Below are 12907 nucleotides of genomic sequence, written 5' to 3'. Positions count from 1 at the left end.
GCTACATTGCCCAGGTTGGTCTTAAACTCTCAGCTTCAAGTGATCCTCCTGCCTCAGTCTCCTGAGTAGCCTGGGATTACATGCATGAGCCAACATGCCTGGCTTCCCCCAACACTTATAATGGGGATACATGTCTTCTAAACAGAATATGCTGAATAAGAATTTGCTATATAAGCTATCTACCATACACAATTTTTACAAGATCCTTCCCTAAAACTTTGCGTGTACTGAGTAGATATTTGCATAATGAAGAAACGCCTCCATTGTATAGACACTTTCAGTTAATTATTAATGAGTGCTTGGCATTAAAATTAGACTTCTATGGCTACAAATGCAGGTTTTCATACATTTATGAACTTCCTCCAAATTACCTGTAAAATTACACTTCTAGAACATCTAGAATTCTGTTATCACCAACTTAAATGTACACTCAAATTCAGTTTATTCACAGCTATCTTCCCTGCCAAAAATGTACCTTAGTACTTTAAGGCCATAAAGACTTTGGTGAGGAACTCTCTGTACCAATTTGCGTTTGAGAGGTTACAAAAATCACACTGTATCTTACCTGTACAATTCCGTTTACATGAAAACACATCACAAGCTCTGGTACATTGCATATCAAGTTGTCCAACCAATAGTCAATTCCAGTTAGCACATTAATTGGTTTGTTGTTATCCCTAAAAATATACAGTTCTAGCGTTATTTGGTTTAATTAAGATGTTCCTTAATGAATCATCTGAAAGTTATTTTATCATTTAAGTATTTTAAGCTGTCCTCTCTTGATAGAAAATGCCATCTATGCTTTCTTTTCTGACAAGATATGCACATGCAGCTCAGTGGTTGTGCTATACTTAACAACTTTCCAAAAGCTTGCTTGTATTTCTAACTGACACTGGTAAGTTTTCAGTAAGAATAGAAGACAATATGATAGGAAAGGACTGTCAGCCTACTGCCTGCTCCTCACACAACTTGAGAAAGACTGAATACCATACAAGACCATGCTTAAGTTAGAATTCACACTGGCTAATGTCAACAAATACATGTGGAGCATTAAGCAAAATGCTCACAAGTAGTTAGTAGGAAACTCTCTAACTAATTAAATAAACTGTCTTGAATATTCTCACAAGTCGTAGGTTCAGACCTAAGACTAGTTCAGTCCAACAAACCTCTGGCTCTATTCAATGAGGTCTAGAATGAGACTCGGCTATAGGCCTGCCTTTCAGCATTTGTTGATAGTAGCTCCTTCCTTAATGCGGCCATTTCAACTGGCAAGGGAAGGAGGGAGGTGAAAAAACCTAGAGAAAGAGGAAGATGCCCAAACAGATGGAACACTGATTCTTTCTTTTTTTGAGACAAGAGTCTTGCTCTTTCGCCTAGGCTGGAGTGCAGTAGCATGATCTTGGCTCACTGCAACCTCAGCCTGATGGAACAGATTTTAAAGGAAGAATTTAAATACCATAAGCTTGAGAAGGGGTACGATGTTGGTTTACCTGAGACGTAAGCTGACTGCTGGGTATCTGCCTCCTCCAAATATGGGCATGTTGGAGCCAACCAACATATGGATATCTTCAAATGTCCAAAGAATATTCCGAACGAAATCATTTTTAAGACCCTGTGATTTAAAACAGGAAAGATTATAATAAACAGTCAATCTGTAATTTCCCCCTATGATCCATAAAAAGACTAGAAAAAGGAAGAGACAAAGAAGACAAAGTCAGGCCCCAGAGCTAAGATCACAAAGATGCTTAGAAAGCAATTTCAGGGTCAAGTGGAGTTTTTCCCTATCAATTTCGACTTAGACTAGTTTTGAAATGACGAAGTAGACTGGGGATTGGCTGTCACCGTGGACACCATGGAAAGCATACCTGACTGTGCTCCCCGTCATTGAATAAAGTAGTCAGGTTTTGTTCTTTGGGTGCTGAGGCCACATGCCCCACTATGTATGAGGGTTCAAGAGGCTCACTTCCCTGTGAAAAGTGCAAGGATAAGGAGTGATTCTGCTGTCAACATTTCTTAAAATTGACCCACTGTTGAAGAGTATCACCTAAATATTCAAAGTACACACTTCAAATCTACTATTGTGAATTAGGCCAATACAGATAATAACACTCCTCACTGGGTGGCCTGCTCTGGCTGGTGATCACAGCTACCACAAGAAGCGAATCACATTTAGATCTTACTCAAGTGAGACAGATTAAAGATTATTCTAAACGTCCAAAGTTTTTCATTTTTCTCCTTTTTTGAGCATCTGATTACCACTGCTCTTTCAGCCTACTCTATCTGTATTGAATTTAAAAATTCTAAGGAACTGGCTAGGCACGATGGCATGTGCTTATAGTCCAAGCTACTTGGGAGGTCAACATGGGAGGACTGCTTGAGCCCAGGAGTTCGAATCCAGCCTGGGCAACATAGTGAGACTCTGTCTCTTAAAAAAAAGAAATTCCTAAGAAATCTTACTCAGCCACAGTTTGAGATACTCATTATCTTAACAGTCTCCAGCTTAGCATTTCCTAATGTGTGTTTCACAGAACACTAGCTCCTGAAACTGAATGAAAATTTTCCAGAGTCAGGTTTGAAAGATGACATTTACCAAGTATTCACTTTCGTGGAGTAACAATATTTATTGCTATTAAAACAATAAAGATATAATAAGCAATCCTGCAATAGAAAAATCTACTTTGCCTTTGTAAAAACCAATGTTTCCCAAATTTATTTAATCTCAGAACACTTTTTGTTCTTAAGATATTCTCTGGAATACAGTTTTTTTTTGAGAGAGAGAGAGTTGCCCAGGCCGGAGTGCAGTGACGTGATCTCAGCTCACTGCAACCTCTGCCTCCCGTGTTCAAGCAATTCTCCTACCTCAGCCTCCAGAGTAGCTGGGATTACAGGCACATGCCACCATGCCCAGCTAATTTTTTTTTTTAGTAGAGATGGGGTTTTGCCGTGTTGGCCAGGCTGGTCTCAAACTCCTGGCCTCAAGTGACCCGCCCACCTTGGCCTCCCAAAGTGTTGGGATTACAGGCGTGAGCCACTGCGCCCGGTCTGGAATACATTTTAGAATACACTTAGGAAGTGGGCCCTTTGACACTGGGTAAACTCAGCCTACCACTCAATTTTCCAACCAGCAGGAAAGTAGTACAGCCATTAAGAAATACTACTTTAAGCTTTTAATGTCAGTGCCTCGACAGAGCCCAAGACAGGCATGTGTGTGCTGCTTATTCCACAAACATCTGTCTTACTTGTTATCTGTGTGTGCCAATAGGCTTGGCACCTGCCTGGGAAGCGTGTGTGACTACAAGCACAGGTGGCTCTCTAGCACTTCTACTGTGCCTTGTCTTCTCCCTCAGGAGTCCTAAGATAACTTTAAACTCTTTTTTATTTTATTATTTGTTTACACAGACAAGTTAAGAATTCATGAACTGATTCGTAAAACATAGTTTGCCAGGCAGTTGCTTTAGTCAGAGTATGGGCCCTAGGTTACAACGTTCTCGATAAATGTCTGGCTCTAAGGCCATCCCACAGTCACCTATTTAACCTCTGTAACTGCTCAACAAAGATCTCAAACCAGCAGTTTTAGTTTTTGGAACAAGAATTTGTGCAGCGATACCTTGCAAATATAAACAAACCTCTAAAGCTGAAATTTAGGCAGTATAATATAAGAAAAGTACTCTGTAAGAGACTCTTATGGCAGGCTAGCTCTGCCTAGGGATACACCACTGCTACGATGATCTGACTGCTAGTAGGGCCTTGCTAACCGTGTGTGGAGTACACAGACAGAGTGGGGTACTGCTGGAGGAAACAGGCCTCTGCAGGCAGAAAGATCATTTATGCCCTAGCCTGAGAGTTTCGCCAGCTGTATGACCATGTGAAACATCTTTTGATGAGCTTTAGTTTACTTATTTGTACAATATGCAGCTCCAAGAAGAAAAAAAAAAAACTTGTACAAACATACGTATCAAAGTACATGGCATAAGAGCTATTCAATAAACGCCAGTTTGCTTCCTCCACACATAAGTCTACAGATTCCCAAGTCTCCAAAAGTTTCCAAAGTAATTCCTAAACAAGGTAAAGAAAGAATAACACTGGGAGATGGGTGAGATGGGTAATAAGGAGGGTAGTATTTGTATTATGTAGTCTTTTCTCCCTTCTGAATCCTAGAATATCCCTACTTCTTGGTTGTTACCACTATGTGACTTGCATATTAATTACTTCCTTCCTTTTCCTTACATTTTTCTCACTTTTGAAAAAATTCGAATTCATTATGGAGTTTCATGGGATGCTTTCTCTATTTTAAACCTACTGAAACTAAAATCGAGGTAAATGTATTTGCTCCCTGTAATTTGTGAAGATTGAAACGATCTGGTTGAATAGTGCTCAATATGTGGGAACACACAGCAAGAGGGAAGACGTAATTTATCAAGTTACAGATCTTATTATCCATTTATCTATCTATTTTCCTGAAAATAGACATGCCACAATTACATCTATAGCCTTATTTTATTCTTTGATAGATACAATAAGCACAAAAATAAATAAGCAATAAGAAGAAACAAGGATGTAAGAGATAAAAAGGACAATCCAGTCCATTCTCTTTTCTAAAAGTTTTATAACATGAATATGGACTAAGTTTCAGGAATTTTATCGGGAAAATCTTAAAGGGATATTTTAGGCCTAACAATCTGACTAAAAGTTATGAAAAAGGTTAGAACTTAAATTACAAACAGGCCTCTGAATCTCTGTATTTTATAGGTATTTCCTACATATCTAAAGTTAAAAATAAACTATATCTCTATATAACACTCACCACTTTAGGGAGATAATCAGTATTAATAAACATATCAGTAAACTATTATAAAATATTTTGATTTAATAAAAAAGTCTGATCTACCCACTTATAACAGCTCTTGTAAATTCTATTGTGAAAAACTAAAAAGTATTTCTCCCACTCCATAAACTGATAGAAGTCTTTTTTCCCTCATTATATAAGCTGACAGAATATTTCTTATTCCTGTTCTTTTTTTTTTAACAAGATGTTAAAAAAGGCTTTGTCTTTCTAAGGGAGTTTCTAGAATTAGCATTTAAGTACTAACCTGACTGGAAGCACTGGGATCTTCAGAAACTGAAGAAGGCATTTCGAAGGGAGCGGGCCATGAAGCCCCTTCCGAATCATTTGTCTGATCTGAACTGGACGATTCCTGCTGTTCTGCGGTAGATGAGACAGGCTGAGCGGCTCCATCACCATTGATACTGGCCAAACCAGAAATAAAAAAGGATCACTGTTACTAAAGTTAACTTTATGCAACAGTCTACCAGTTTATAAAAACTACAATCTGTAATTAAGCATACATCTCGTAAAAAAGAAATATGAAATAAATGTTAACAGTATCATAGGGGCCAAACTTAAATTATTATTTGTATAAGCTTCAAACTAAATTTTAGATCAGAATTCCCTTTTTCTCTTTAGAGAAATAAGTAGCCGAGTACCTGTAATATAAGAACTTGGAAAGAATTGCCTTTTGATACCAGTGCTCCTTGCTCTTTTTCTTCCTCTGCCACTTCTGGTCAATTAGTCTTTGATAAAACTCTTTCAACCATGTCCAGTCACCAGTCTGGATAACATGAGATACATATTATTAATACAACACACATAGTTGAAACAATGTTCCTTAGTACTATCTTACAGAAAAGTCTCCTTTTATTCTTTGAATATGGTTTCATAAACACAAATTCATTAAAATCTTATCTTTCTGGGTCAACGCAGACCACATTTCTTTTGTTTTTTGTTTCCTAAAGGAAACCCATCTTCCCCATCTCCTAACAGTCTGGGAGAGGTAAGTCTTCTCTATAACATGTTCTTTAGCAGCTGGAGAAGGTCTCACTTTGCACACTATATTGAAATGATCTGTGTGTTTATAACCCCAAACAATGAACTGCTAAGGAGCAAGGCCTGTGATTTGTTCACTGTCACATCCCAGTGCCTAGGCTCATACTCACATGATGAACTAAACTGTGGTCTTTTCAAAGGAAAAAAACACTTATTTTAAATGTCATTTAAATCACCATAGCTTAATTTTCTTTATCAAAGCACTGTAGGAATATTCTTTAAAGATTGACTATGAACTATTTCTTGCCAGCCCAAGAAAAGTACAGATATGGAGGGTAATCCTTGAGAAACTGCAACAATGTTATGTTTTTCAAAAGTATCCATTCTCAACATGTGGGAAAAACAGTCCTTACCAACATACAATTTGAGAATCTAAGCTAAAGAGCATCAATTAATTCTAATAACTACAGCCATGTGTCATTTAACAATGGGGATATAGCCTACTCCGGCCTAGGTCATATGGTATAGCCTATTGTTCCCAGGCTACAAATCTGTACATGTGACTGTACTGAATATCACAGGCAATGGTAACACAGTGGTATTTGTGTATCTAAACATTGCAAATACAGTAAAAATACAGTATATTATAATCTTATGGGACCACCGGTATATGCAGTCCATCGCTGACTGAAACGTTATTATGGGTACGTGACTGTATTTATTCAGAGGAACAGCTTCTAATATTTTTCACATTTTCCAGTAGCCATGTTTCATGAGAATCTGCTTAAGGGAGACATTAAAGGATTTTTAAAAATATTAAACTAGTCCCTTAAATTTCACAGATTTTTCACAACTTTCTTCATTGGCTTCATCTGTTTTCTTGTAAGAAAGAATCTGGCTATTGGAATCAATAAAATAATTTTCTTCACCATTCTCATTCTCTTCTTTTTTCTTCATTCAAGCTTTTCTATCTTCAGCAAAACTTTCAGTTTCTCGATTGTTGAAGTACTCAACTACATTTCCACTTTGGCCATTCTCTGAAACAAAATCATATTTCTAGTGCTCTTAAGCTGTTAATGTTTTGCTGGATTTTTTCACAAAAGCATTACCTGAGATGATCTCATAAAGAGTTCTTGAATATCTAGCTCATCTAGTAAGAGAGTCCTTCCTATGCGGTGTACTGCCATGCTCACGTGCGACTTGCTGTAGGGAATTTTCAGGAGTTTTTTTATGTTCTTAAAAAATTAAGAGAAAAAAATAGTTGAGAAAGACTGTTTTGGTGTGATTTGCAATCTTTTAAATTTTAGCTTCATTCATTTTAAAGCATAATAAATCTTATTTCCTTAAGGTTATACAAACAGAACTTTAAACCAAGAGCTACACGCAAACACACAGAGGATGGAGCGTTCAAACCAGAATCACGTAGACTTTATGAGTCACACTATGTCAGTGACAGTCAAACATTTATTTTTAAATTTTTTTTTTTGAGATGGAGTCTCGCTCTGTCGCACAGGCTGGAGTGCAGTGGCGCGATCTGGGCTCACGGCAAGCTCCGCCTCCCGGGTTTACGCCATTCTCCTGCCTCAGCCTCCCGAGTAGCTGGGACTACAGGCGCCCTGCCACCTCGCCCGACTAGTTATTTTGTATTTTTTAGTAGAGACGGGGTTTCACCGTGTTAGCCAGGATGGTCTCGATCTCCTGACCTCGTGATCCGCCCGTCTCGGCCTCCCAAAGTGCTGGGATTACAGGCTTGAGCCACTGTGCCCTGCCCAAACATTTATTTTTACATGATAGGATTTCTTAAAGTTAAGGGTGGATACGTCACACTGTTATGCTGACCCAGGCTTCTAGCATATCAGATCAAAGCCAATAACGATCAATAGATTTTACTAGAAATATCATTTGTAACTCAATTGGTAACATATACAGAATAATCCCAAACACTATAATCAGTTTCAATTACTATCATTAAAATATAACCATCAGTATTATTACCACTGCCAGTGTTTGGGGATTATTCCTTCCTCTTTAAATAAAAATGTGGTAAACAATGATACTTTAATAACAAAAAAGATATTCAATAATCAGATAAGTTTTGTCTTATTTCATCACTAATTTCTCAAGACTTGCAAATTTATATCATGCAAAACACAGCATGGTATAAAACACCTATCACAAAACACCCCCAAAATTACACTTACTTCAGAGTCAGAGACAACATCCACATCATTTCCCACTGAATCAATAAAGTCGTATGCCATGCCAAAGCTACCAAAGAGATAAAAGGACACCGGTTATAAGGTCATGCTCATAATCATGCAAGTAGAATTTAATAACAATACTTCATTGCTTCTAGGATACACATTTTCCACATTTTAACAACTCTGAAACCAGGATGTGTATCACCATCACAGCTGGCAAGTTTTTTCTTCTTAGTGGCACTAAAATCATGCTGTGTCTGAGAGTCAATGGCATCTTAGATTTGATAAGACATGGTAATAATCATTAGAAGCATCCAGTAGGAAATATTTCAAATAAAAACAATTATTTTATTTTTGTAATCACAAAACCCAAAGTCTCCAAGGGAAAATAGTTCAAAACTTTATTCTTTTTAGGTGGAGAGATAAGAAAAACAGAAACATGTACTAGGATTTTACTTTCTGAGATTGTGTTTCTAGTGATATACAATACCTCTTTTAAAAAATATACATGAAAAAAATGCACCTGACACCAATTCAGCCACAAAAGGAAATGGAAAAAAACTGTTAATTGAGCAGCCAACTGATGCCACGTACCACCTGAGGCACATCTATAGTCTATAAGCCTGAAAGGTACCCAACATCGCCATGTTCCAATTACTAAAAGGCAGAGTCAGGACACTTACCAAGGACTGCCTAATGGCAAAGCATGCTTTGTGATTTACTGTACGCTTGAGTCAAATTATTTCACCCTTCTCAGCTTCCGTTTTCTCAGGTGCAAAATAATTAACAGTGCCTATCTCAAAGAGTTGTTGTGAGAATTAAATAAGCATATAAAATACTTGGCACGGCATTTGTATAGAGTTAATATAATTATTCAAATTTCCTCGCAACATTTAATTATGTTGACAAATCATAATTAAGCCATTCTTTTAAAAAATGATATCTGGGATATTCCCAACTTTTTGCTCCTATAAATGATGCTACACACAAACGTATTTTTGCAAATATAACTTTTATTTTCTGAGGCTTTAGGATAATTTCCAAACTACCAGCTCATAAAGTATTAGTGTATTTGTGCCCCTTGATACAAGTTACATGGAAATATTTTAGATTGAGTGGCTGAGAAGGGGGAAGAAGAAAAGAGAACCCCACACATTAAATGGCCTACAATATGGACATTAGTACATTTTTCTCTATAGGACCTCAGGCTACTCTCTCAACTTTAAATACCATCAGCAGAATTTCTGGTGCCAAAGTTAAGGTATAGGTCACCCAACATGCTGGGTTTTTAAATCTGGCTTTTCCAGATCAACCTGCCACCATTTAATGAAAAACTCCACAGGAAAGATGAAGTAATGTTCAAGGTTTTCCTCCTCATGCACCAAGCTGATCCTTTATATTCATATATTCAAAAGGTATGCAAATTGGCTAAAATAAAAGGGCTGATTGAACTTTGGCGGTCAAAACTCATCTTTGCTAATAACGTGATGCAGACTTGAAAGAAGCATATGCAATTGATATTGTATGTACATCTTCATATTGTAACATCATCTATTATCAGAATAAAAAGCCTTTGAAAATCAAATGTGATCTTTCTCTAAAGAGAAATCTCGACAAGTTAATGGGCATTACAAACTGAATTTAAAAGCAAATAAGAGTTTTAAGTGAGGGTGGAGGGGCAGGTAAAAATGCCACTGATTAATATTTACCTTGAAAATGGCTTGCTTTTCTTGCTGTTGCCAAGAATGGTAGTTCCTGCCGGCCCTAGTTTGGCACTCTCTCGTAACCAGTTGGCAGGTGGGAGTTTCAAGTCTGTTTTCTCTTCAAGGCGTGCAAATGCTGTTCGAGGAGGGGCAGAAGAGTATTTCACCACAGCTCGGCTCTTCACTTCATTGCCTCCAAGAAATAAAGCTGATCCCTAATTAACACATTGGGTGAAACTTTAATGAAAATTACTAGGAACGAAAAATCTCACCTTCATAAAAAAGAAAACAAGGACCTGTCACACCAGGCTTCACAAGGAACGGATGCCACATGTTACTAACAGCACTTAATAAATTTGAGCATAAACGCTAACATTTATTTAGTTCTTTTACACCAACTTCAAAGAAAAAAGATGAGTCAAGGAGTATGATGGTCATGGTTATCAGCTAGAAAATGGACCACCTACTCTACCTTTTAAAATTTATTCATATAATGTGGAGAAGCAGAAACCAAGGAGACTCAATGGTAACATGTTAACTAAATGCAAACTTCAATAAAGTCTATTTTCAGTATCGAAGATGTATTTTAATTCTTTTTTTTTTTTTTTTAATTTTTGAGAAGTAGTCTCGCTTTGTTGCCCAGGCTGGAGTGCAGCGGAGCAATCATGGCTCACTGCAACCTGGGCAACCTGGGCTTAAGCCATTCTCCTGCCTCAGCGTCCCTAGTAGCTGGAATTACAAGCTTGCACTACCACGCCCGGCTAATTTTTGTATTTTTAGTAGAGACGGGGTTTTGCCATGTTGGCCAGGCTGGTCTCGAACTCCCCGACCTCAGGTGATCCACCCACCTCGGCCTTCCAAAGTGCTGAGATTACAGGAGTGAGCCACCGCGCCGGGCCAAAGATGTATTTTAATTTTAATAACACATCATTCATAAAGTAGTGGTAGAATATTTGGGCCTTTTTTTGTTTTAATGCAGATATTTAGTAATTGATGCATCGGTTCATGCATGTATGCATGGTTCAAATAATCTTGAGTCTCTAACTTCATAGCAAGGCATGGGGGGTTCGTTCCTCACAACCTGCACCTGCACACTCCCAAAGCAAGTTCAGTGTCTGGGTTCAATATTCTAACCTTTCACGCAGTCCCTTTTCTGCCTGGCAAACATTTTACACCTTTTGTGAATTAGTTCGGTCTCATTCTCGGCGAGTCACTGCCTGGCACCGTTTCTTCCCTCCTGCTTTGCACGACTGTGCCACGTTTTGGAACGACATATTTACAAGAACCCTCCTTGAGAGCAGAGATCGTATCTAACTCACCTGTCGGCTACCAGGACTGCTTTTAATACGAATACCTGCCGAAAGGAACACGGACTTCCACTCCCTGTTTTGGGGGTGTCAGGGAAACATGGAGAAGCCTCCAGAATCTGCCGGGAACCGTGGCATCCCTCCCCGGTGGAGCGGATCCTCGGCTCCCGCATCCCTGGCAGGTGCCACTCCGCGGAGGACTCACCTGTGCAGAAGGTTCCTCGGATTCTCCCTGGGACAGGAGGCTGAGCCCTCCTCGAGAGGCGGCCCCCGCCGGCGGACCCTCTGCTCCGGCCTCCTTGGGATCCCCCATCACTTCGATCCAGGTCAGGCGAGACGAAGGGGGAGCGGAGCAGCGGCAACAGCCACCCGGGCCCAAAACAGGGCAAGCGCCAGACACACTCCGCGGACCGCACTTCCGGTCTCTGCCAGGAAGAAGTAGCTGTGACTCCACATTAAATCTCGCGATCTTTGTCCCATAGGCCCGGCCCCGCCTCCCGCTGCGGGTCCCACCTTCGCGGCCAGGGCGGGAATTGTAGTGCGCCTGCGCTTGTCCGAACCTCTTCGGGAGACTGCTTCTCGCGGTATCTGACTCCTAGGTTCCGCCCCCTGCACGCCGCTCGCGGGATCTGACGCTCAGGCTCCGCCCCCTGCACGTCTTTGTTGGCAAACAGTTCTGGGGGTGGTGCGCGCTTGCAGGTAGTCTGCGCGTGGGAGGGGACGTGCAGCCCTCTACGCTACCGTTGGCTCCGGTTACGTGAATTAGTGAGGGCTTCGCACTTCTTCCCCAGGCTTCAGTGTCACCTCTTTTCACACGGGCACCCCGAGGGCCCGGACTGGAAAAGCGAGCCTGCCATCTCAAGACTGGGCGCCCCTGCCCGCCTCTTAGTGCCCGTGTGGCTCCATCCTGGGTGTGGGAGCGGCGGGGCTTCCGGGGAGGACGCTGGGACGCGCGGACGAGGCTCCCGGTTTAGGGAATGGGTGGCTTTCGGAGGCTCCTGGAGGCCCGGCATGCCCGCTGCTTGCGGGGCGTCCCAGGCTGTGCAGGATCCCTGAGACGCTGCACCTGGGGCCTCATAACGCGTATGTTTTCATTCGGGCGCTCTGGGTGGGCCTGAGACTTGGCGTTTCTCACAGGTTCCCAGGAGGTTCCTTGGAGTAGCCAGGAGGTGGAGAAATAGCCCGGGCCGTTTGCAAGCTTTGAAGGTCCAGGCTCTCTTACTTTCCCACTCTTCAATGTCATCTCCAACTGTCAAACGCAGCCACATCCATCATACATGTTTTGTAGGAAAAGTGTTTTGTTGTGCCGTAGGATGCAGAAAGTGTTTTTAAAAATTAACTTGGTTCCTGCAGTTTGGCTATCTCAATTTGTAATTCACATTTGGCTGTGATAACTCACTGTCCTGTCCGTTTTCAGGAATGCTCCTGATGAGCAAGCATTCAACTCACAAATTGCTTTCAAATGTAACAAAACAATTTTATGAATTAAATGTAACAAGCCAGGCGCGGTGACTCACGGCTGTAATCCCTGCACTTTGGGAGGCCGAGGTGGGCAGATCACCCGAGGTCAGATCGAGACCGCCTGACCAACAGGGTGAAAACCCATCTCTACTAAAAATACAAAAATTAGCCAGGTGTGGTGGTGGGCGCCTGTAATCCCAGCTACTAGGGAGGCTGAGGCAGGGAGGCTTGAACCCAGGAGGCGGAGCTTGCAGTGAGCTGAGATTGCACCACTGCACTCCAGCCTGGGCGACACAGCAAGACTCCGTCTCAAAAAAAAAAAAAAAAAAGCCAATGTGCAATATGATCTTAATTTTAAAAAGTCTCCATTTCTGTGTCTGTGTCCACAAAAACAGATCTGAGTCGTGAAAT

The 12907-nt window shown here is 40.7% G+C and overlaps 1 protein-coding gene across 2 annotated transcripts in view; it reads right to left on the bottom strand.

The window, feature by feature from the left end:
* Positions 1-11636, bottom strand: part of EDRF1 (erythroid differentiation regulatory factor 1) — a 46067-nt gene extending 34431 nt beyond the window's left edge. The window contains exons 1-9 of one of the 2 annotated variants that reach the window (XM_050803712.1): positions 11241-11636; positions 9735-9943; positions 8026-8092; positions 6934-7059; positions 5485-5609; positions 5091-5247; positions 1866-1967; positions 1491-1612; positions 566-677 (exon numbers count right to left, since the gene is read on the bottom strand). In XM_050803712.1, coding sequence (XP_050659669.1) covers positions 566-677; positions 1491-1612; positions 1866-1967; positions 5091-5247; positions 5485-5609; positions 6934-7059; positions 8026-8092; positions 9735-9943; positions 11241-11348 — 1128 coding nt within the window. In that variant the 5' untranslated portion in view covers positions 11349-11636. The remainder of the gene's footprint in view (positions 1-565; positions 678-1490; positions 1613-1865; positions 1968-5090; positions 5248-5484; positions 5610-6933; positions 7060-8025; positions 8093-9734; positions 9944-11240) is intronic. The other variant, XM_050803713.1, reaches the window with a different exon arrangement.
* Between the last annotated feature and the right edge of the window lie 1271 nt (positions 11637-12907).

Source organism: Macaca thibetana, chromosome 9, assembly GCF_024542745.1.
Source record: "Macaca thibetana thibetana isolate TM-01 chromosome 9, ASM2454274v1, whole genome shotgun sequence".
Lineage (NCBI taxonomy): Eukaryota > Metazoa > Chordata > Mammalia > Primates > Cercopithecidae > Macaca > Macaca thibetana.
The sequence above is the reverse complement of the archived record's forward strand: the minus strand, read 5'-3'. Positions and strand labels throughout refer to the sequence as shown.